Source organism: Sciurus vulgaris, assembly GCF_902686455.1.
Source record: "Sciurus vulgaris genome assembly, chromosome: 5".
Taxonomy (NCBI): Eukaryota; Metazoa; Chordata; class Mammalia; order Rodentia; family Sciuridae; genus Sciurus; species Sciurus vulgaris.
Genome location: NC_136465.1, coordinates 89,564,655 through 89,589,769, shown reverse-complemented (window position 1 = coordinate 89,589,769; position 25,115 = coordinate 89,564,655). Strand labels below are relative to the sequence as shown.

General features: G+C 33.5%; 2 protein-coding genes across 17 annotated transcripts in view; one reads left to right on the top strand and one right to left on the bottom strand.

Annotated features, from left to right (window-relative positions):
* Positions 1 to 25,115, top strand: part of SLCO1A2 (solute carrier organic anion transporter family member 1A2) — a 144,746-nt gene that overhangs the window by 5,054 nt on the left and 114,577 nt on the right. For 4 of the 16 annotated variants that reach the window (XM_079141494.1, XM_079141488.1, XM_079141491.1 and 1 more), the window contains exon 2: positions 9,280 to 9,437. The exons of 7 other annotated variants lie outside the window; for them this stretch is intronic. The gene's annotated coding sequence lies outside the window, so the exon portion shown is untranslated. Of the gene's footprint in view, positions 1 to 2,608; positions 2,731 to 9,279; positions 9,452 to 25,115 lie in introns of all 16 variants that reach the window. 5 more of the 16 variants (XM_079141493.1, XM_079141486.1, XM_079141489.1 and 2 more) reach the window with 2 other exon arrangements.
* The window catches only part of IAPP (islet amyloid polypeptide), a 39,540-nt gene continuing 28,922 nt past the window's right edge, over positions 14,498 to 25,115 (bottom strand). Inside the window, exons 3-4 of the mRNA XM_079141520.1 lie at positions 19,258 to 19,365; positions 14,498 to 14,816 (exon numbers count right to left, since the gene is read on the bottom strand). Of these exons, the coding sequence (XP_078997646.1) occupies positions 14,618 to 14,816; positions 19,258 to 19,337 (279 nt within the window). The 5' untranslated portion in view covers positions 19,338 to 19,365 and the 3' untranslated portion in view covers positions 14,498 to 14,617. The remainder of the gene's footprint in view (positions 14,817 to 19,257; positions 19,366 to 25,115) is intronic.

Here is a 25,115-nt window from a genome sequence, read left to right as displayed (position 1 = left end):
TTAGGCAACGATGACATTTCCTGCTTCATTAAACCCTCCCCCATAATTTGCAACTCTAGAAGAGATAGAGAAGCTTTGTTCCACTGTGGGGGAGGAATTCAGGATGAAGTGGGTGAGAGAAATGGATAGAGAATAAAGAAACAACCTTGACTCTCTTTCTCCAGTGCAGAATTTGGAGCTACCATAGTGGGAGAGAAGGAGCTTTAATTTCAATAAAGTTCAAAGTAAACCAGATACTTTGATCCAGAACTGAGCCTAATTTTTGAGTACTAAAAGTGACTACAGGACTCTTTTCTTTTGGAAGTCAACATAAAGTAGTGTGGCATGTCTGAGATTTCATTTCATTTTAGAAAAAGAACTAGCACCATAAAACGAATTTGATATGCAGTGAAGGGAGAAGAATAAGACTATTTTCTAATATCACCACATAAATCCCATTTATTCAAGGTGGTTGCACTTGCAATCCATTTCTAATGTAAATACTACTTGGAGCACGAGAGTGGATTATTTCAACTTTAAAGTATTTTTAAATAGCATATCTCTTTTAGGGATTATGTTTTTCCTTCCTGCAATTCTCCCTTCTCTTCAGCATCCCATTGCTAGTTTTCCAGCTTATAAGTAAATATTTCGAGGTTCCATCTAGAGGCTTTTTTATGAAGCTGGGAAATAAAATTGGTCTCAGAGGCATGGGTAAGGACAGGCAAAACATTTGAGTCAAAGTTGGGCTAGTCTGTATTTTTAAAGTAGAACTTATTGTTTATGGTAATGATACTCAAAATCTTTCAAAAGTTATTTATTTATTATAAGGCAAGGAATACATGGGATTTTATGTCCCACTTTTGAAATTAGAATAGAAGGTAGAGTGTGTCTTAGGGAATTCTTAATATAGCTTCTTAGAGAAGGAACAAACATAAGACAGAACTCAAATTGACAAAATTTTCAGTTATTTTGCCTAGCAAAAGGAGCTGCCAATTATTAAAACTTGTAATGTATCAGGTTCTCTGAGAAGCACTTAGCACCATTTATTTAATTTTTAAAATTGTTTGTCATGCGAATATTTAATCTTTTGGGGATCTGACAAGAGATTTAGATACCTCTTGTTTGAGTCAGTTCTAGGAAGCCCAATGAGATCAACCTAGATGGTTCTGTAATAATCCCTAAAGCATCAGGCATATTTAAGTTATTTGGACATACGAATAAGGATTAACTCAGATGTGTCAATTTTTGTATGCTTCTTGACCCTCCACATTTCTTTATGTGATTAAAAATTTCTATAAAATTCTAATTACACATAGCTTGATAATATGTGCACCAGTACTCATTGATATTGCACACACATATATATATATATGTTTTTTTTTGTCTTGCACATTATACATTTTTTATAGTAACAACCTGTGAATTCATCCACTGTTTAAAGAATATAATATGATAATACTGTTGCAACAGGATAAATATTATTTGTGTTTATTTTATTTATTTTATTAAGAAATGCTATGAAAAGCCCATTGGAAGACCTCATTTTTGGCAAAGGAACTGAACAGGTCCTTCACAGCAGAAATACAATTGGTCAACAAATATGTGAAAAAATGTTCAACATCTCTAGCAGTTACAGAAATGCAAATTAAAACTATACATTTAGACAGTAAATCTGGGTATAGACTAATACAAATTATAATGGCAGTTATCATGAATACAAGTAACAAGTGTGTTGACAAGGATGTGGGGGAAAAGGTACACTCATACATTGCTGTTGGGAGTGCAAATTGGTGCAACCATTCTGGAAAGCAGTATGGAGATTCCTCAGAAAACTTGGAATGGAACCATTTGATCCAGTTTTCTCACTCCTCTGTATATACCCAAAGGACTTAAAATCAGTATACTACAGTGACGTGGCCACATTAATGTTTATAATAGCTTATAATAGTTCATAATATAATAGTTTATAATTGGTTTGGTCAATGCCATAATATCCCAGAATTTTAGTTAATCATAATCTGAGCTAAAATTTACTAAGTGTTTTATTGCCAATTATTACATACTAAGTACTTTTTCCTACATTATTTTTTATCATTATATATCTGCAAGACACATTTTTTTCCATATATAAGCTAAGAGAAGTTAAGAAATATATACAAAATTTTGTTAACAGCCAGGATCCTAACAAAGGTCTGCCTGATTCCCAAAGCACTTTTTCACTGTACCATTGGCCTTACTTGTAATAGTTTTCAGTGTCCTAGTGAGTGTTTACTCTTTAACATCTTGATAGGAAATCCTGATTTTATTTTAATATTATGCAAGTTGAATACATTTAGACAGTAAATATGGGTATAGACAAATACAAATTATAAAGTCAAAATCAGATAAAGCTCTAAAAACTTAGGTTGGATTTCCAGGAGTCAAAGGGTGTGTGGTCCTGTTTCCCAATCTCTTTTACTTTGCAATGGCATTTCTACAGGAGGGATTCTCAAAAAAAGAGGGTTCCTTAAGCACTTCCTAAGAATCAGTCTGAGGAAGCCTAAGGAGGCTTCAGAGAAACAAATTTGCTTCTATTGTCTTGCTCCTTTCCCTGTTTTATGCTGCCAACCTTTCCTTCCCCGACTCCCAGGTTAAAATTTTAGGATCTTCAAAACCAGATTAGGAGAGGGACTTTAAATCCCAATCAGACCTAGTCATCGGAAAGAAACTGCCAATATGTGGGGTCAGAAATCTGACTAGAGACCTTGTAAGGTAAAAAACTCTTTCATGCCTTTATCTTCTATTTCTTCTCCTTTTTCTTTTCCTTACAGTTCACCTCTACTCTTCCTCCACCATTTTTCTATTACTAGGTGCCTATCACATTGACTTAGGACTTTGCTCTTAGCTTCAATATTAGTTGATAGGAATTTCTTCTTCAAGAGAGATTTGTCTTTTAGTGAGGGACTCTTGAAACTAAAAAGTCCTATGATACACCAGAATGAATGTCAAATGTTAGAACATTGTGGGAGTTGATTCTGGACAGGGTTTCTGGTCAGGACTTGTTCCTTGATCACATTATTTATATTTATGAAAGTAGTGGCACATGTTCAATAGAATGAAGTGAATTATGAGAAATCAGAGCACAATTTTGTCACGGTTATAGCTGTAGGGGAACATAGGTTTCTAGTCTTCAGGTAAGCTCATACTAATTAATCAGTATTTCAGTTCCAGAAATCCCATATCCATGGGTTTATAGGGAATTATACCCATGAAGATGAATAGCGTTTCTTGATCTAAGCGTTCACATTTCTGATGGATTTAATTTTCCTTTTCATAACGCCTGTTCATGATTCAACATTAAAAGTGTTTAGTTTATTGATATTTTGTTTGTTATGTGTGTGGTAAGATTTCTGGCAACTTAAATTCTATTCTTTTAGAATTTTAGACTTTTCTCCTACTCTCCTAATCTATTTACAATACAGATTAACTCTACCAGATGTGCAGTTTCTGTTTTGTCTGCTATTTCCTTTTAAGGATTTGTGTGCCTCTTACCGATCACAACCTTTGTTCTAAAGAACAAAAATAATGTTCTCACGGGGAAGAGGTTGGATTTTTAGAACCTGTATCTTATATGGTTCTGTCAAAATTTTGTAATTCTAGATGCCATTGTGTAGTCCAAGTGACTTTGCATCATTTGGTTATTGGAGCAGGGAACAAATCCTATTTAGGATGTGGGTGGATTATTGTCATTATTCTATTTCTGTATTTGTTTATTTTTGAATACTTCCCCACATTGTTTTGTATGCACTTATGTTACCTACTTTTATCACCCTCCCTTTTTGAATCCTCCCAGTTAATAACAAAAGTACCCATGGTAATACTACACCATTCCTTTGTTGATGAAGTTGTAGTTATCTTGGCTAAAATTGCTATAAATGATGGAACACTAAAAGCATGTCAGGCATTTTGCTTATTTTATTCCTATTCTTTAATAAAACTCTACAATCCCTGTGTGACAAAGAGCACAAGATGCCATACTCTATCAAACTAATTGCACTGTATTAAATTACTAAGTTATGTTAAAGTCCACTTATTTATTTGCTTTTTCATCATTCATGGAATGCATTTATTCAGTTGATATGTACTGAGCACCTATTATGTGCAAATAATGAACTTAAGTGCTGTGGGAATTACAGAGATGACACACACATTCTTGACCGTGGGTAGTTTACAGGCCAGATAAGGAAATAACACCGGAGCATATATAACCAAAATAGAAGGTGGAAACTATTAATTTCTCTGAGGTAGTCTCAAAATGCACCCACTAAACTAATATTAAATACAAAAGTAAGATACATTGACATTTGATCAGTGACTGAGTGAATGTTTGAAAAAAGCAATATTAGAAGAGTTATGCAGATCAGAATATATTCCACAGAGAATGTAGCATTTGAAGGGAACATGGGTATAGAGCTCACAGTTGGGGAAAAGACCTTTCTTTTTTTTTTTTAGTGGTACTGGGGATTGAACCCAGGGCCTTGTGCATGTGAGGCAAGCACTCTACCAACTGAGCTATGTCTGCAGCCCAAGACCTTTCTTTTAAAATTTTTTTAATTTGTTCTTTTTAAATACACTTGACAGTAGAGTATATTTTGACATATTATACATATATGGAGTATAACTTATTCTAATTAAGATTCCATTCCTATGGTTTTATATTATGTGGAGTTTCACTGGTGGTATATTCATATATGAACATAGGAAGGTTATATCCAATTCATTCTACTATCTTTCCTATTCCCATCTCCTCTCCCTTTCCTTCATTCCCCTTTGTCTAATCTAATGAACTTCTATTCCCCCACCCAATGTTGTGTGTTAGCATCCATATATCAAAGAGAACAGTCAACCTTTGGTTTTTTGAGATTGATTTATTTCACTTAGAATGTTAGTCTCCAGATTCATCCATTTACTGGCAAGTCATAGAGTCATTTTTTATGGCTGAGTAATATCTGTTGTGTATATATATCACATTTTCTTTATCCATTCATGTGTTAAGCAGCACCTAGGTTGGTTCCATAGCTTAGCTATTGTGAATTGAGCTGCTACAAACATTGATGTGACTGGTCACTGTAGTATGCTGATTTTAAGTCCTTTGGGTATATACAGAGGAGTGAGATAACTGGGTCGAATGGCTCCATTCCAAGTTTTCTGAAGAATCTCCATACTGCTTTTCAGAGTGGTTGCACCATTTTGCATTCCCAACAGCAATGTGTGAATATACCTTTTTCCCAACATCCTCGCCAATATTTATTGTTACTTGTATTGATAATTTCCATTCTGACTGGAATAAAACTACACTGTGAAAGTATCTTTCAAGTGAGCAAATTGATAGTTTAATAAACAAGGGCAGCAGTAGTGATGCAGATGGAAATGTAGTTTAAAGACCTATGGGAAGGACTTTGAGGGATTAAGTGTAGCATGTGGGCCAATTCACTCAGCAGTTTCCATTGAACCACTGAAGAAAGTTTTCCTAGTTGTATAACAGAACAGAGGAATAAAAGTCTCAACAGAAAACTGAATCCCAGTTGATTTGGGGAGGGGAGAAGTGTATTACCAGCAATCTTTCAGTGCAGGAAATATTTAATAAGTGCGTTAGAATTTTTTTCCTCCATCTTTCTCCAGTTGAAACTTAAAAAACAAAATAAAGCTAAGCAAAACTATCTCATACTGGTTAGAGTAAAGACTGTTATTCTCAATTTCAGTTTTTCACATTTTGAATAAATATTTTAGTTCCATTATTCTTCTGTCTGACCTATTTGTCCAGTTGCAAGACAAACTAATTTGGCATGGCTCCAGGTAGTATAATCCACAATGAACAGTGGAAATAGAAGAAGAATGCTTTAGTTTGAACATGATGTAGAAAAATGACCTGGAGAATTGGTCCAGAATCTGATAAACCTTGAGTTTCAATCCTGGATCCATCCTTATTTACTGTGTAACATTTACTAGTAGAAACTAAGGAGTAAAAATGAGCTGTATTAACAATTATGTATATGGATATACATACATATAAAGTACATATAAATGGTATTTAGAAGATAGGAACTATTTTCTTCTAATTGTTCTGATTTCTTGTTTTGCTGAAAATATTTGTGATTTAGTTTATTCAACTAAGAAGGAAGAAGACATTATATATAATAATATATTACATTATATCTTAGGTTGGAGGAAATATTTAAGCATAGTGACTAAGAGTACATCTCTGGTACCTACCTTCACCCCAAACTAGCTTCCATGAGGATGGGAGATTTTGTCTGTCTGGTATACTGATGCATCTCAAGCACTTCAATACTATCTGGCTGACGGTAGGTGCTCAGCAAACATGGAATGATGAGTATTTGGATTAATATCTTAACTCTACTATGCTAGCCATTTGACTTTGTGCATATCACTTTGTCTTCTGCCTCAGTTTCTTTTATCCCTACAAAATAGGGATAATACTCATTTCATAAACTTATGAGAATTAATTCAAGGAGTTCTAAGCTCATGTGAATGAGCTTAGAACAGCATTTGGAAAACATATATAAGCATAGCATAAATATAGCTGTAAGTGAGAAGGTGATGGGTACCAATCACCAAGTATGAGGTGGTTTGGGTAAACATATAGGGACATTCAGGCATAGAATAGAGTCTCTCTCTTTAAAAAATACTTTGTTCTCCCTCATCACCTTCCCAAACTCTGCAGTGAATGGGTACCTCCTCCATATCAGGTGTGGCCCAAAGCCATTCTACTATGACAAGGTGTTCCTTGTAAGGCATACAAGGAGAAAGTTTCCTTCCACAAGGGAAAAGGGAAGGAACCAGAATTTATTTCAGGGAAGATTTGCAGCCAGAATCCCAGATGTTTTCATTGCAGAGATGATCTTGTTTAATCTTCACAATAACTCTCAGTAATTTATTATTATTTTTTATGCCCCATATGGAAAACAGGTTCAGAGTATCTTGGTATCTACCCAGATAAGTGTATATCTTGTTATTAGTAGATGCCCAAGTGGCCTTGGAAGCACTGTAGAAGAAAGTTGACACTGCATTATAAAGGTTTCCTCTGCAAGTATAATGAGAGATCTTTATTAAATAATTATCAGATAAGTAGAAGCATTTGTCAAATGTCCAAATATTGGTATTTCCCTAAAACCATCCTATGGCTTTTCACTAACAGACTTATACTTTTAGATGTTTTTTTCATTATTTAACTGAAAAATGATACCCGTTCCTACCCACCACAAAGATCTTGTGACCTAACTTGTAAACTGTAAAATGCATATTTGTATTCTTATCATCACTTGGTCTTATTACAGAATTCTAACAGAAGGTGTCTGGACAATGGAGCACAGAAATCACTATGCAGAAAATATTTCTAAGTCCCCAGAGGAAAAGTATGAGCTGCTATATGAATAACTGTCATAGCACAATTGTTTTTTAAGAATACATTTATTAGTTATATATTAGTTACCCTAATCCCAGTCACTTTATATCCTTAAGTCAAATAAAATACTATTATATTAATTCATTTATTGCTCCACTGAAAAGTTATTTAGCTGTTTCTATGTAAAAAATTTATCTTCTATTTGGCTTTTAATTGATAAATTTACTAAGCACAAACTATTAAACTGTTTGTCTCATGATTGACGGGAGTATTTAGTTTGATTGTCAAAGTCATGTCTGAGCATCATGGATAAATGTCTAGGTTTTTTTGTGTTTTTGTTTCTTCTATTAGAATGCCACAGGACTGTGACTCACTATGCTTTTTAACTTTTCATTATGTACTATTAATAAATGTTTCAAAGTAAAGATATTTCAGTCAGTATATATATTTTCCAAATAAGCTAAGGAACTGCATGTAAAAGAATGACCTATGTAAACTAGTATGGTTTCACCAAAGTGATACAAAATTAAATAGTTTTCACAATTTAAGCAATATGTAAAGGTGTAAGTTTTACTTATGAAACTTGCTTATGAATTCAATGTATATTTTAAATCAATGATAAGAATAAAGGGAAGCATACTAAGGTATATTATCATTATTCAAATGAAAGAACATTTTTTTCTTCAAATAAATTGAGAAATATGACCATTTTCTCCTGCCTGCCCCATGCCACCAGAAGCCCATTTTTAGTGAAATGTATTTAATTATACTTTATTATGGAAATCTAAGGTTTTAATTCAATAATTATTTTATGAAATTTAAATATTTAATTTGTAATGCTATGTCTGTTTCATTGGGAGATGAGATTCATTCCATAAAGTGTTTAGTAATTCAAATCAATGCAAAAAAATTAATATTCTCTGAGATAATGATACATTATACATATTATATATTAGATTACATATAATTATATATTATATATACTATAGTGATTTAGTTACTATATTTAGTTACATGGCAAAACAATATCTGCCATAAAATGTTAGGTTCTAGCTTCTTCCGTAATGTATATGATGTATTTAGACAGGAAGTTGCTTAATCCACTGTCAACCAAAATATGCTGGTGATAAATGTCAAGTCATTTTCAGAAGATAACTATTAAGCTCTATACCAGTACAATACAAGGGCAGAAGATGGAAGCTGTTCAAGTAACCTCCAAAATGTGTAGGTAGGATTAAGTTTCTTGATTGTACACCAGGAAATTTGTAGAATGGAGAAATAATTAAATTCTAGTTTCTGCTTCAGGTACCTAGCAATGTTCAAGAGTGGTGCATCAAATACACAAATAATACAGCAATAGTATAACATTAAATACAGTACTTTAAATGTAAATAAAATAGTAACAGTATAACTCTCATAAGTACATGAGGTGAAATGATGTGAGGTAAAAGTGGAAAATAGGACTGGGGTTAATTTTTGGAGGGACTTGAATGTTAGGTTAAACAATTTCACAAATTGCAGTAGGTAGGAATAAGCCTCTGGAAACTTTTGTGTTGAAAACTGACAGTGAGAAATGTGTATTTGGAAACTTTTTCTGCTATTGGTGTACAATTTTGCAAAAAAACTGGAGGTAAGAGGATGATTGGCAGCCTATTTCATTAGTCCTGGCTTTCAGTAAACAGGGTCAAAGTTACACTTGTAACTTTGGAACGCATGGAACAAAGAGCTTTAGCAATTGGAGATAATTCCTTGATTTCAAGGTTGAATTACAGAGGAAGAATGGTTGTGCTATTTTTTTGCGGGGCGTGGTAGGGACTGGGTTTTTATCTCAGGGGCATTTTACCATTAAACTATATTCCCAGTCCTTTGATTTTTTTTTTTTTTCTTTGATACAGGATCTCACTAAGATATTGAGAACCTTGCTAAATTGCTGAGGCTGGCCTCAAACTTGTGATCCTCCTATGGTAGCTACCCAAGTTGCTCGGATGTGTGCCATCATGCCTGGCTGGTTGTGCTATTCTTAAATGTATTGAACAGTTGGCAGGAGAAGCAGGTGAGGAAGGCAAGGTGAGAAATTTGATTTTGGTTTTAGTATTATGGGTAGGCTGTCGACTGAAACCATGAAGGTTTATTTTTTAGTCATACTGTATGTCTAAACAGATCAATCGGAATATTCTTCATGAAGTTACCCAGGGACCCAGCTTCCTCATCAGAACTACCACAGCACAGGAAAGAGAAAAACTGAAAAAATACATAGGCACTTTACCAATTTAATCAGACTGGAAGTGACCCACATTATTCCTCCTCATATTCACTGGCCTTTAGCCTCATGTGAATGCAAAGGGGCTGAGAATTATAATCTCTTGCAGTATATTGGTGAGCAATAATAATGCCTATTACAGATGCATAGACTGTAGAATGAATCTTTCTTTAGCTCTGAGTAGGGTGTACATGAAAGGAAGAATTAATGGGCAGGAGGAAAATGCTTTGTCTTACTTTGTGTGAAACTCCCCATTCTGCACTAAGACACATTAACCGAAAGAACTGTGGACTCCCTAGGTTTTCCTTCTTTTAAATATTATACTCTGAGTATAATTCTTCGGATGATGTTATACGGGATGTAGAAAAGCAAGAGGTTCATTACATAACATCCTCTTATAGTACTCATGTGACATTCTAGAAGTTTTTTTATTGTAAACAAATGGGATACATGTTGTTTCTCTGTTTGTACATGGAGTAAAGGCATACCATTTGTGTAATCATACATTTACATAGGGTAATGGTGTTTGATTCATTCTGTTATTTTTTCCTTCCCCCACACCCCTCCCACCGCTCTTTTCCCTCTATATAGTCCCTCCTTCCTCCATTCTTGCCCCCCTCCCACCCTCCATTATGTGTCCTGATCCACTTATCAGTGAGATCATTCGTCCTTTGGTTTTCTTGAGATTGGCTTATCTCACTTTGCATGATATTCTCCAATTTCATCCATTTGCCTGCAAATGCCATAATTTTATCATTCTTTATAGCTGAGTAATATTCCATTGTATATGTATACCACAGTTTCATCAATCGAAGGTCATCTAGGTTGATTCCACAATCTGGCTATTGTGAATTGAGCAGCTATGAACATTGATGTGGCTGTATCTCTCTAGTATGCTGATTTTAAGTCCTTTGGGTATAGACCAAGGAGTGGGATAGCTGGGTCAAATGGTGGTTCCATTCTAAGCTTTCTGAGGAATCTCCATACTGCTTTCCAGAGTGGCTGCACTAATTTGCAACCCCACCAGAATGTATGAGTGTACCTTTTCCCCCATATCCTCGCTAACACCTATTGTTGCTTGTATTCTTGATGATCACCATTCTAATTGGGGTGAGATGGAATCTTAGGGTGGTTTTGATTTGCATTTCTCTTATTACTAGAGATGTTGAACATTTTTTCATATATCTATTGATCGCTTCTAGAAGTTTTATATGTGTTATAACTAAATTAATTACTCTGAGTCTATTGCAACATGGAACATAGAGAAATCATTTGTATTTCTAAATGTTTCAAAATATAATTGTGTAAAAATACTTGATATTGTAACTTACACATAATCAAGATGTCTATGAGTTCATGATGAGAAAGTTGTTTTTTTTTTTTTTTTCACGCAAGAGATTTTGTTAAGCGGATAGACAGAGTGTCTGCCCACAGGGTGAGAGAGAGAGAGAGAAAATGAGAGATAGAGTGAGAGAGTGAGGAGGAGGAGAGAGAGACAGAGAGAGAATTGAGAAAGTTTTGAATAAATTTAGTCACTAAAAATCTTACTGTTGGTACCTCCAGTGACAATCAAGTTATACTCATAATTTTTACAAAGTAATTGTGGAAAATCAGGGAAATATTTAGTGAGTTTCATGACAATAAGATACTCTCAATGTTGATATATTTACTTTGCTGACTGATTTGCCAATACCAATCTAACTAGAGAAGTAATACTAAATGTGTTTAAATGTTTACTTTAATAAGAAACTGAATGAATAAATGTTAGAAACAATTTACCACTAATATCTACCAGATCAATGTAATGCTCTCTTTCCTTCTCAAAAGTCTCTCAGTTGGAATGAACAGTTATATAGTCACTACTATGTTCTAATCTCTAGCACATGAGGTTGTTAGGTTACTATATATAGTTCTTTGTTTTTAATTACTGTAAATTGTGTACTACCATATACAATGTCCTTGAACATGAAAGATAATTGGGGAATTGAAGTATAAAGCTAAGTGACAAACATATAGATATGTACTATTTATAAACCTAAACGTGTTACAGATAATATTCCACGCAGAGATGTGATAGGTAATAAAATTTTATTTAGATTATTATAGGAAGATTTTTTTATTGTAAACAAATGGGATACATGTTGTTTCTCTATTTGTACGTGGAGTCAAGGCATACCATTTGTGTAATCATAAATTTACATAGGGTAATGTTGTTTGATTCATTCTGTTAATTTTTTCCCTTCCCCCCACCCCTCCCACCCCTCTTTTCCCTCTATACAGTCCTTCCTTCCTCCATTCTTATCACCCTCCTTAACCCTAACCCTAAACCTAACCCTAACCCTAACACTAACCCCTCCCACCCCCCATTATATGCCCTCATGCGCTTATCAGCGGGATCATTCGTCCTTTAGTTTTTTGAGATTGGCTTATCTCACTTAGCATGATATTCTCCAGTTTCATCCATTTGCCTGCAAATGCCATAATTTTATCATTCTTTATGGCAGAGTAATATTCCATTGTATATATATGCCACAGTTTCTTTATCCATTCATCAATTGGACATCTAGGTTGGTTCCACAATCTGGCTATTGTGAATTGAGCAGCTATGAACATTGATGTGGCTGTATCTCTCTAGTATGCTGATTTTAAGTCCTTTGGGTATAGGCCAAGGAGTGGGATAGCTGGGTCAAATGGTGGTTCCATTCTAAGCTTTCTGAGGAATCTCCATACTGCTTTCCAGAGTGGCTGCACTAATTTGCAACCCCACCAGCAATGTATGAGTGTACCTTTTTCCCCACATCCTTGCCAACACCTATTGTTGCTTGTGTTCTTGATAATCGCCATTCTAATTGGGGTGAGATGGAATCTTAGGGTAGTTTTGATTTGCATTTCTCTTATTACTAGAGATGTTGAACATTTTTTCATATATCTGTTGATTGCTTATACATCTTCTTAAGTGAAGTGTCTGTTCATATCCTTAGCCCATTTGTTGATTGGATTATTTGTATTCTTGGTGTAGAGTTTTTTGAGTTCTTTATAGATTCTGGAAATTAGCGCTCTATCAGAAGTATGAGTGGCAAAGATATTCTCCCACTCTGTAGGCTCTCTCTTCACATTACTGGTAGTTTCCTTTGCTGAGAGAAAGCTTTTTATTTTGAATCTATCCCAGTTGTTGATTCTTGCTTTTATTTCTTGTGCTATGGGAGTCCTGTTAAAGAAGTCTGATCCTAAGCCAACAAGTTGAAGATTTGGACCTACTTTTTCTTCTATAAGATGCAGGGTCTCTGGTCAGATTCTGAGGTCCTTGATCCATTTTGAGTTGAGTTTTGTGCAGGGTGAGAGATAGGGGTTTAATTTCATTCCGTTGCATTTGGTTTTCCAGTTTTCCCAGCACCATTTGTTGAAGAGGCTATCTTTTCTCCATTGCATATTTTTGGCCCCTTTGTCTAGTATGAGAAAATTGTATTTATTTGGGTTTGTGTCCATGTCCTCTATTCTGTACCATTGATCTACCTGTCTATTTTGGTGCTGATACCATGCCGTTTTTGTTACTATTGCTTTGTAATAGAGTTGAAGATCTGGTATTGCGATACCCCCTGCTTCGCTCTTTCTACTGAGGATTGCTTTAGCTGTTCTGGGTTTTTTATTTATTATAGGAAGATTTTTAATTAAACCTAAGAAATTATAACTTAGTTGAACCTTATTCAATTTGAAATGTTGAGCATGAGTCTACTTTGAAAGAACACCAGTTGAACATGACAAGTAGGAATTTATATGCCCATTTATTTGTTTCAAAATGCAATTCATGACATAAAATTCATTACGAATATCTTTTCCTATTTCTACACACTCACTAGAAAAACAACAAAAATCTCAATAATTTAGTAATCTAAGGCACACTTCATGAGGGAAATTTTAACATAGAAATCAAGTCAACAAGTCAGATTCTAAGACTGAGATGCTCTTTTTTTCTAAGTGCATTTAGAAATGGCATAATGCAGTATGGTAATAGTTTATACAAATTAATATTTCTTCCAAAGGTCCTGACTCACAGACAGGGGAAAGAAGACATCCCATAAGATCTGACTTACAGCAAAGCATTTCATTCCATGTCCAATACTGCATTTCCCACCAAAAAAAAAGTATATCACACTCATAAAACCCTAATAGAAGCATCCAATTAGTTTAGCCAAGAAAATAAGTTGCTATACAACACATAGTTTCCAGAAGTCTCTGGTCTTTTAATTGAAGACATGATTAATAGAACACAAATTGCTCCTGGAATACCCTGCATAAAAATATGACTGAAGTTTGCTGAAAGTCACTTAAACAGAACAAAGTGATATATATTTTATAAAAGCTTACTGCTGACAACACACATTAACCCTCATGGACACAGATTGCTTTTATACTTTAAAATCACCTTTAGTATTACCAAGTACAACAGATGGTAGAATTTTCAAAAATATTTTGACTGAGTCAGGAGTAGTAATTTCCCCCATCTTTCTAATAAGAGGTGAGCAGTAGTTTTTGCACTTATTTTTCAAACTGCAACTTATTTCAGAAATCTAGTGCAAAAAGGGATTGTATAACTAGTATACCTACAATGGCTGGTATTCTAATGCTCACAATCAAAACTTGACTACTAGTTGTTTACACTTTACCAAGTTTCAAACTACCATTTTCTCCTTTGTTCTTAAACTCAGATCTTAAAAATTTAGTTTTAAAACAACTTTAAAAAATAAAGCTGTATAGCAAGAACATATCATTTTTAAAGATATTGTCTTTTTATTATGGAACCTTAATTAGTACTAAAGCTAAGATAAATCTAAACAATTTGCATGTGCTGCTAATAAACAAGGGGAACGGTCATACATTCACTCTTGAAATGAAAAAGGCACTCTTAAAGGATACAGGAAATCACTAGAATGTTTATACATAACACATTGAGAACCATAGAGGTACACTGACCTTTAAAGGGGTAAGTAAATGAGTGGTTCCCTGTTTAAAACTTCATCTGCATTCCTCTTGCCATATGTATTGGCTCCCACATTGGTAGGTGAGAGAATGGCACCAAGGTTGTTGCTGGAACGAACTAGGAAATTTGCCAGGCGTTGTGTTGCACATGTGGCCGTGTTGCATTTCCGTTTGTCCACCTGGTGACTGGTAATGCTGAACAAATATAAAAGGTTAGAGGCTTAGAATTGGGATTGGATACAGCTATGTGATTCCCAAATAACTCAGACTGATAAAAACAAAAGGAAATATTTTTACAGAAGTAACTCAATTTTTTTGATTTGCAAACATTTGGAAGACAGATCCTTTTGACACCTTGAAGATGTAACAGAATCAATTAATTTTTGACTAGGAAATGATACAGCATCTTTCATTGTTATCAATGTTTCATTTCCCAGTACAATTCTTCCTTTGGAAATTCAGAATACATTTCTAATGATGATGATGATAATAATAATAATAGTCTTTCTTTTATATTCTTCTAAATCTTATTGATGACTTTCTTTTCTGATATATAAAAGGTATTTAGAATGTAAAATTTATATCTAACCCAGAATATATGAAAACCTGGAATGAAAATAAATATGTAGATATATATACATACAGAATTTTATATTTATATAATTTTTATATACATATAACTTTAATTTCCCACATCTTTCTAATGAGAGGTGAGCATGATTAGCTAATTTTTGTTAAGTTCCTTGAAATCATGAATCAGAAATGACAAGAAAAAAAATGTCAGAATGAAGTTTTGCAATATACAACAACATGGATAAATTTTCGGGCTATTATGCTAAGGTGAAATCAGCCAGTCACAGAAAAACAAATACTGCATCTTTACACATTTATGAGCTCTCTAAAATACTCAAATTTGGTAATGGGAGGTTGTACTTCATGTATGTATAATATATCAAAATACATTCTATTGTCATGTATAACTAAAAAGAACAAATAAAAAAATAAAATACTCAAATTCTGAGAATCAAATAATGGAATGGTGTTTACCAGGGACTGGGGAATGGAGAAATAGGGAGTTGCTAATCAATGGACATAAAGTCTCTGTTAAGATGAATAAGCTGTAGAGCACTGTGCCCATAGTCAACAATAATGCATTAACACTAAAAAATTAAGTGTTCTCATCACAATTAAATAAAATAAAATGGAGAACTTCAGATATTATAAAGTCAGGTGTTATAAAGGGAAATAAAATTGGACACCTCTTCAGGCACTCTTTGCAGTGCGGGAATTTTACTCTTAGCACAAATACCTGAGCATTACCATCTTTTTGGTCACTTACTTAGATCTTATGCTTTCAACAAGTTTAATAAAAGGGCTAGGGTAAATGTTAAAAACAAAATCCCACTAGGCCCCACCTCTTAAAGAGTCTACCACTTCATGATAGCACTGTGGCTTAAGGATCAAGCCTTTATACTTGGGCCTTTGCGGGTACAGTTCCAGATACAGACTATAGTAATGTGCTTTCAAAATGGTATCTTACTTATTTACTTATTTACTTACTTATTGTAGTGCTGAGGCTTGAACTCAGGGGTTGCACATGTTGAGCTTTATCCCCAGTCTTTCAAAGTCATATTTTAAATGGATACAGAATAATAACATTGCTTTGCTCATTTGGGAATCTTTAGAAAAACTATGGAAATGTTTTAGTTTTCAACTCCATAGAAACCAAAGTATTGCTAAAACTTTAGATAATGTGTAGAGTAAAAAGTAATAGTTTTGGGGCTAAAATTTCAATTTCCAGATGTGAATAAATATGCATAATTTGGGCTGAATGCAGTGGATTTATCTCAGTGCATTTACTTTGTGTGAGGGAGTATTTCATTATATTTCTTTCTGTACAGAGATAGCCTAAATATAAACGTTTTAAGTTCATGTGAAAAAAATTATTTTAACTTTTTTACCACCTTATTTCTTTCCAAATATAGAAAATTCTTCAGACAGAATCAGGTGAAATAAAGATTTGTTGACTGTAAGTACACAGACAAAGCAATTACTCAGGCAAAGGAAATCCAGGTTGAGATCTGGTTTTTTGGTCTATTTCTTATTCACACTATTCTATTATTTTTCCTTGAAGGTATAACTTTGACCAATGTGCATTTGAAAAGAATGACTTAATGCTTTAAAAAGTTGTCCTGCTATTTCCAGACATTGGACATTAAATTCTAAATAATGATTTTTTTTTTCTTGAAAAACAACAGGAATTGGAATTTGGCCCTGACACCTCCAACTAATAAATTTAAAGCAGTAGGGGAAATTATCAGTCACATTAGGAAATTCAAAGGGGATATCTGTCCCAAGATATGTTTAGCCAGTGCCTAGAGTATGAGTTTACTAAAATGCTGAGCTGAGCTTTGATAATAGGTTGGAAGGTGAGTAATAGAATTTTAAATTATGCTAGGAAAAATGTTGTCTTAATTGAATTAGCTAGAAGAACCACTATTCTCCATAAAACAAATAGTAAGAACTTTCATATTTGTTTCATAATTGTGAAACTGTTTTCCTATACTAGACCCTTAATCTAAATATGCTGTTTCACGTGAACAAAACTATCTAAAACAGTCATTTGGATGGAAAATTATGCCTGAAATAGTCAGTAAAAGGCATGGCACTTCCACACTCAGACATTTTTTCTCATTGACTACTTGGGCAGAGATGACTTGTCTGCCTACCTAGCTACTAACAAAATTAAAAATAAAAAGGTTGGGGATGTGGCTCAGTGGTTGAAGACCCCTGGGTTTAATCCCTGGTACAAAAAATAAAAGTAACCATTTTCTGGTATGGTTTGTAAAGTCAGTTTATTACTGTTTAATCCTATCTCATACTTGTACAAATGTTGCGAAAGTCTCAAATGAGAATTGAATTTTATGAGGCAAATAACAGTGAGTAATAAATCTATATGAGCATCATTTTAAAATGGAGTTTAAAATTTGAGACATTTCTACAAAGGTTTTCTTAGCTTTTTATGAGATTTATGGGTATTATATATTATAATAGCTCAAGATGATAATCATTCACCCTTTAAGAAATGACCAAACATACTGATTTCAGGAAACACATTAAAAAGCAATTTGAAGAATGCCTTATAAGTATATCTAAGAATAATTCAAAGTAAAAGACTGTGAGACCAGTATGATTTAATTTGATAATAAGTAATGTCATGAATTATTCTAATCTGAATGAAGTTCACATCATAATAAGCACATATCCGTGAAGACATATTTATAAAGGTACTTAGGAAATGTCTGTACGTAATGAAAGAAAATATCAAGATATTAACAGATACACTAGGTAATATTGTTAATTTTCCTGTCATCATTCTATTGTTCTGCTTATCAGAAACTTCATGTCAGTTTTAAAGTTATTTTTATCCATGAAAAAGCCCTGAAAATTACAGTCAGTTCTGAGAACATCCTGTAAACTAAATAAGCCTTGAAATGACAAAGAAAATCCTCTGATGATTCCTGCTGTTTATTATGAGTAGGTACTGTAGAGACCTTTACATGTTGCAATGAGCCTCCACCCAACAGAAAACACCCCAAAGAAAATAAAGACAAGATGATAATGTTTCTAATGAGAAGAGTTCAAATATGACTAAAGCACACACTTTTCAAAGACAACCTGAATTATTCTTCTTCTTAAAGAGTGTATATGTTCATTCTCACAAGAATATAGAGGCAAAACTGATTTAGACACAAACAAATCCTCATAACATTATTCATGTCAGATGCGTGGATTTGGACTCAAGAATCTTTTAATTAGTGGAGAATTCACTAAGTTTTAAAGGGTTTCCATTCATAACTTTCAATTACTGCTAACCATTTCACCTGACATAGTTTTGAAGCTTCCTTAAAACTACCCTCTAGATGATATATACATTTGAATAATAAGCCTTCCTAGGAGATCTTGATGCACAGGCTAAATAATGAAAATATTTCAAGAATTATTATTTTACCTTTATAGCAGCTCAGAATAATTGTTTATAATTTTATTGTTTCACTAACAGAATAGCCAGCAATATAAAATGAATCCCCAAATAGCAAATGGCTTTTTAATTAATTTTTTAATTTTTCAACTTCTGAAAAACTTGAATTCGCCCCAATTATTTATATATACTTTAATTTCCAGAAGGAAATGTAGAAGTTTGCATATTTCCAAAGCCCTTTAAGAAAAAAAAGTCTATGTAAATAGACACAAAATTCTACTTAATATAAAAATATATGCTTTACTTAATTTCCAATTTGTTTCAATATCAGGTTAATATAGTAGAAATGACTACCTTTTAGTTTTTCCTACTTCATGTTCTGGCTTTGACCCTCTAAGTTCCAACAGCGTATTTCTTGACAAAACTGGAACTATCCATTCCTGTCTGTTAGAGTTCCAGCAGAAAGATTTATCAGTTACTGACATTATTCTTTAAAGAACACAGAATTCAAGGAACAACTGAAAGGCTTTAAGTACTGTTTGCAGCATAATTTCACCAGAAATCTAATGGCACAAGGGCTGTTAGTTATGTAGCAGTATTAAATTCTAATTTTTCCACACTTTACAAAAGAAGCAGGATTTTAAAGTTACTAACCTTTCAATGGGGGTAGCTTTCAGATGGTTTAATGCCACAGACAGCACAAGGAGAACTGCTGGCAGCTTTAGGATGAACATGGCTTCTTAAATTTTCTGAAAGAATAATCTAGCAGTGAAATCAGAAAATTTCTTAGAGTTGAGATTGATGCAATTTTAAATTATAGCCTAATTTTAAAATTAAATATTTTAAAACATAATTTAGAAATACCTTAATAATTCTTATTGATAAAGCCCTTAAAATACTATTCAAATTTCAAATATTTTCAAAATGTTCATTTCTCCAATTTTCTTCTCTAAACAATCTAATAATTCACATTATAATACATCAACTTTTAGACCTTCTTTGAAATAAACCATATATTGAACACCAAATAATACTTTCCCAGAAATAAGAAATTCCTTACCTTTTAATGCTTCAGTGTCAGCAATATCAGAAAATGTCTTTGATAGCAAGAAAGCTGCATGAAAACAAGTCCAAACTTGCATTCACTGGAGTATTTGCCCCCTACTTGCTTACCAGTAATCCAGCTCTTATATACCCTTCACACCTTTCTCAGCTTTGACATCAGACAGCTCAGAAAGGCTGTCATTAATTTCCATCCCTATGTAAAAAGTGCTTCATAGACAGCAGAAGCAGATGGGTATATTACATTAACACATTAGTAAATATTAACACAGCAGATAAACAGTGTCTTTATGCAGTTAATGATGTGTGATATATAGCAGAAGTTTGAATTTATCATCTTTGTGAAATGTAAGCGAATTTTCAAGAATTAAATGTATGTCATAAGAACTTAATAAACAGTAATTAAGAATAACAATAAATGTGGTTATATGTAAAAGAAAAGACAGAGACAAGGAGGAGGTATAACTAAATCCAGATGACCCCTATGACTTAATCCCATGGGCATTCAGAAACATATTGAATACAAGGGTGAGGTTTGTTCTTTTAAAAAAGAATAAAAACAAAAGTCATTTACAGTGAGGTGGAGGAGATTTAAGGCATAAAACAATGTTTTTTACATCTAAAAATTCATTTGTCAATATGTAAATAGAGTTGTATATATATATATATATATACATATACACAAACATTATGTGTGTATATATATATATATATATATACACACACACACACACACACACACACACACTCAAGCATTTTTTCAGGGACTTTTCCCATTAATTAGTGTATAGAACTATCACAGTTATTTTGAAGGAAGATAATTTTCCCCTTTAACTTCTTGAAAATTATGAGTGACTTGGCTCAGCAGAATACTCTTTAGTTTGCCTTTTGAAATATTTATTTTTATTTTCTCCAAATGTTCTTCCATTTTTCTCGTATTTCTTTTTTACTTTAATTTTTTAAAATTACATGTAACAGTAGAATGCATTTTGACCTATCAAACATACTTGGAGTATAACTTCCCATTTTAGTGGTTGTACATGATGTGGAGTTACACTGGCCATGTATACATACATGAACATAGAAAAGTTATGTTCTTTTGTGTTTCTAAATTATATTTAACTTATTTCCATGTTATAAAAAAAAGTATGCACAGCAACTGAAGGAAGTTCAAACTGTCTGTGAAACTGTAAAAAAGATGGAAGTTCTCCAAGTTAAAAAAAAGTAAGCTTATTGATTTCATGTACTTCTTTAAAGCTCAGAAACACCATTTCAGGGTGTTGGCAGAAATTTCAGGAGAAAAAGACTAACCTGTTTCCAATACTTGTTTTAATATTCTATATAGAGGCCTAGAAATATTAAACATTGTCCAATGTCAGACAACTAGTTAATGCTAAAACCTGGACCAATTCTCAGCTTTTCTTTCTCATGGTTGAGCATTCATTTAGACCCAGATCCCTGCCTCTAATCTACATATTTATTTGTTTTACTTTCATAACTCTTTTTCACTCTGAGAAGTTAAGAGTGCCAGGGTTAATATGTGTCAGGCATAGTTATTTAATTGATATGTGATACCTCCCTCATCTTCACATCTTTAAGGTGGGCATGATTTTTTTCCAATTTAGAGTTAATGAAACTGAAAATCAGAGAATATAACTGGTTTGCTTAAGGTTACACGGCTACTGAAGAATCAGAGTGAAGTTCAAATTCTCATCTGTTATCCCAGAACATTTATTTCTTTGTTAAAAAGTATCTCTCTTTCCGTAGATTGAATTGCCAATTGCTTTCTCTGGATTGGGTACCTTATTACAATACCTGGAGAGATCTGGTTATAGCCAGATGTGGCCTTATGCTGATTGATCTTGTAAAATTTTTAGGAAGATCAACACCTGTCCTAATATCAAATAGCTTCGGGTTTTACATACTTCCTGTATTAATGGGAGTGAAGTTGGTATGTGATCATTTAAATCCTCTTTACCTGACATCTTCATTACTGTTTGGGAAGCTCCTTCCTACAGGAAAAATACCATCATTGCTCACCTTGTATCTCCTAGTCAGAATGTGAAAAAGGTGTTGACAACTTTGTCCTCCCATGGGAGTTTCTTAAAAATGCAAAATCTCAGACTCACTGAATCAGAAAGTGAAGTCTTAAAACTTTTTATTTGTTTTAATTAATTATACATGATAGTAGAATGCACTTTGATACATCATATGTAATGGAATATAATTTCTCATTCTTCTAGTTATACATAATGTAGAATCCCAGTGGTTATATAGTTATAAATGTATACAGGGTAATAATGTCTGATTCATTCTAGTATTCAGAATGTACATTTATGAAAAAGCATCTTCCCCGAGTGATTGTATATACACTAAGGTTGAGAAAAATTGTCCTGTAATATATTCCATTTATTTATTGATTCAGTAAATGTTTGTTGAGAACCAATTCTGTGGCAGGGATTATTCTGGGTAACAAAGATATTACAGTAAATAAAGCAAATTTCTGCTCTTGCAGCTTAGAGTCTGTGGAAGAAACAGTGGCAAGTGAACAGTTAGCTATGCAATTAAAATGCAAGTGCTGTGAAGAAAAATAATATAGTGGTATGAGAAAGAAGAATGGTGACTTTAAGTTGAATCTCAAAACAAAAGAGCTAACCAAAGAAAGAGTGAAGGAAATTGTACAGAACCAGCAAAAGAGCATGTGTAAATTAAACTAAATAAAGGCAGAAGTGTTAAAAGATGCTGAGGATGTAAGCAGGAGCCTGAGGGGCAGGTTGCTGAAAGGCTGACTTAAGAAACTTGGGATTTCTAGCTGGCAATCTGAAGCTACTGAAGGGTCTAAGGAGGGTTGCAAAGTGTTCTGCTTTGCATCTTTAAAACATCACTCTGACTACCGTGTGTGGAATGATCCAGAGGATTGCAAGAATAAAACTGGGAAATCTATTAGGAGACTATGTCAAGGTTCCCAATAAGGAACAATAAAGGAAGTCTTAGACTCAGGGGATGCCGCAAAGTTGGAGAAGTAAAATGTGTTCAAATTATATTCAGAATCATAACATGATTTGACTATGGACTAAAGGGGAAACATGAGAGCAGAGCATATTAAACTGAGTGTGAGGTTAGGATATAATTCATAATATAGAATAATGGGCTTTATCATATCAAATTTTAAATAGTGAAACATTTTTGTATTTCTTTTTAAAAATAACTTTTACTTTCTCATCACATTTGTATATACTCACAGTTTTAAAAAGATCACACAGTATTACAAGACTAATAATAAATTATAGCCTTCTGTCTCACTTCTGCCTACTACTCAGTTTTCTTTTCCACAGGCACTCACCTTTGTTTCTCCATATTTCAAAAATATTTACTTCTCTGGATATTCTTGATTTAAAATGTTGTAAGTTGATAACCTGTCTTAGAGGATAAAGGTTCAGCACTTAGCACCATACTCACTTTTCTCTACCGCCATTCTAAAATACTTTAGTAAAAAATTTGGATAATATCAATATTAGGTGTGTAATTTTTTGGATTTATATTTTAAACTTTTTTAATGGCAACTTTTGAATGTGTGTAAAATTTCAACAATTGTCACCACATAGTCTATCTTGTTTCCTCTTTATTCCTATCCACTTTCTTTCTACCCTAGACTGAATTACATAGAACAAATCCTAGAGATCATATAATTTTCACACTGGCTTTATTTAAAAAAAAACTAGCAAACGTGTAATGTTACTTGTTTATGTTATAAAAGATAAGAATGCCTCAGGATCCTGATGAGAGTACCTTTGGTTGCTCTGTCTCTTCTGACCTCTTTGATATAACTCTCTGTTCTTTCTTATTCTTTACCATTTTTACTTAAATAACTAGGTCATTTATTATGTAGAATTTCTCATTTCCTGGATTTCGCCAGTGGCATACTTGTGATATCATTTCACATGTTCCTTTTTCACTTGTATTTCTTCTCTACTGGTAGTTTGTTCCAGAGGCTTAATCCGATTCAGATTTCATTATTTTGGCAAGGATACTTCTCATGTCATGCCACTTGTTTCCTGTTGTGTCATATCAGGGGGCACATAATATCTGCTTGAATCTTTTATGATAGTTAAGAACGATCTGGCTGTTCAGATGGCAGCCAGACTGTTCATCCTGAGTTCTCCATCAGCTTTTCACCTATTTGTTTCATAACCATTGGTGATAATAGTCTGGAATCATAGTAGGGGTTGCAAGATAATGATAGTCTAGTTATATCATTTGTTTGACATTTATTGGCTGAAATTCTTCAATAAAAGAGAACATCCTGCTTTAACTATTCTATGACCTTTAGATAGTTTTAAAGACAAGGTAATTATTTTTATCTTCCCCTATATTTGCCAGTTTTCAGAATGTAATCATGAATTGGTTCCCTAGCATCCTACAAATATAAGAGGATTTTTGTTTAGTCTCATGAACCTATGTACTTTAGTAATATGATTTTTGATTCCCTTTGTCTTTTTGGCATTCAGATTATCCCATGTTGGACCAATAGGAGTCCCTTCTAGAGTCCCTTTGTGCCTTTCTGACACAACGTCAGTACTTAGGCAACCTCATTGTTTTCTGGTAGGTGTGCATGCTTTCATGTCGGCATTAGCACTGTTCACCCTGGGACCAAGTAGGATATTATTGATTATGTTTGCTTTCTTATTTATCCTTTTTTTTCTTCTAATTAATATTTGCCTCCTTTTATTGTTTAGTTTTAGATCTTCAGATTATCTCAGACAATGGTAAAACCACCTTTAATATAATATTTGCTTTATTCCCAACCTTCTCCCTGTCTACTCCTCTGCAGTCTCTCCCACAGCCTCTGTCCTTCTTTAATCTCTGAACTGGTTGTTCTCTAGGTTGCAACACAGTTTTTCCTCCCCTTTTTGTCACGTTGAGAAATACTCCCACCATTCTTTTGCTTTGAATAGCCTGCTGTGGCTTTCTTGGTCTGGTCCCTTATTATGATGGCACTTGTCCTGCAGTAGCTTCCTGAGAATGGGTATGTGAAAGATTGAGACCTTCTGTTCTGAATATATCCTTATTCTCTCTTCACTCTTGCTTGAAAATGGATCTAGACACATGATTCTGAACATGTAATTCAAACTCAGAATTATGAAACCATTCATTGTAGCCTAATCAATCATGTGGCTATAGAGAAAAGAAATTTTTGATTCTTTGAGTGTGACTTAAAAATCTCTCCTTGGAAGTCCTTAGGGTCTTCTTTATTCCTGGCACATGAAATTTCATGCTAATATACTTTGGTGTGGGTTTTTTTCATGAACCAAACTGAAAACTCAATGTATCTTTTAATATATAAACTCTTTGTCCTTCACTTCTGGGAAACATTAGAATATGTCAATAATTTTCTCTGCATTCCTTCCAAAATGGCTTTTCAGAATTAGATGTATTAATCTTGTATTTAA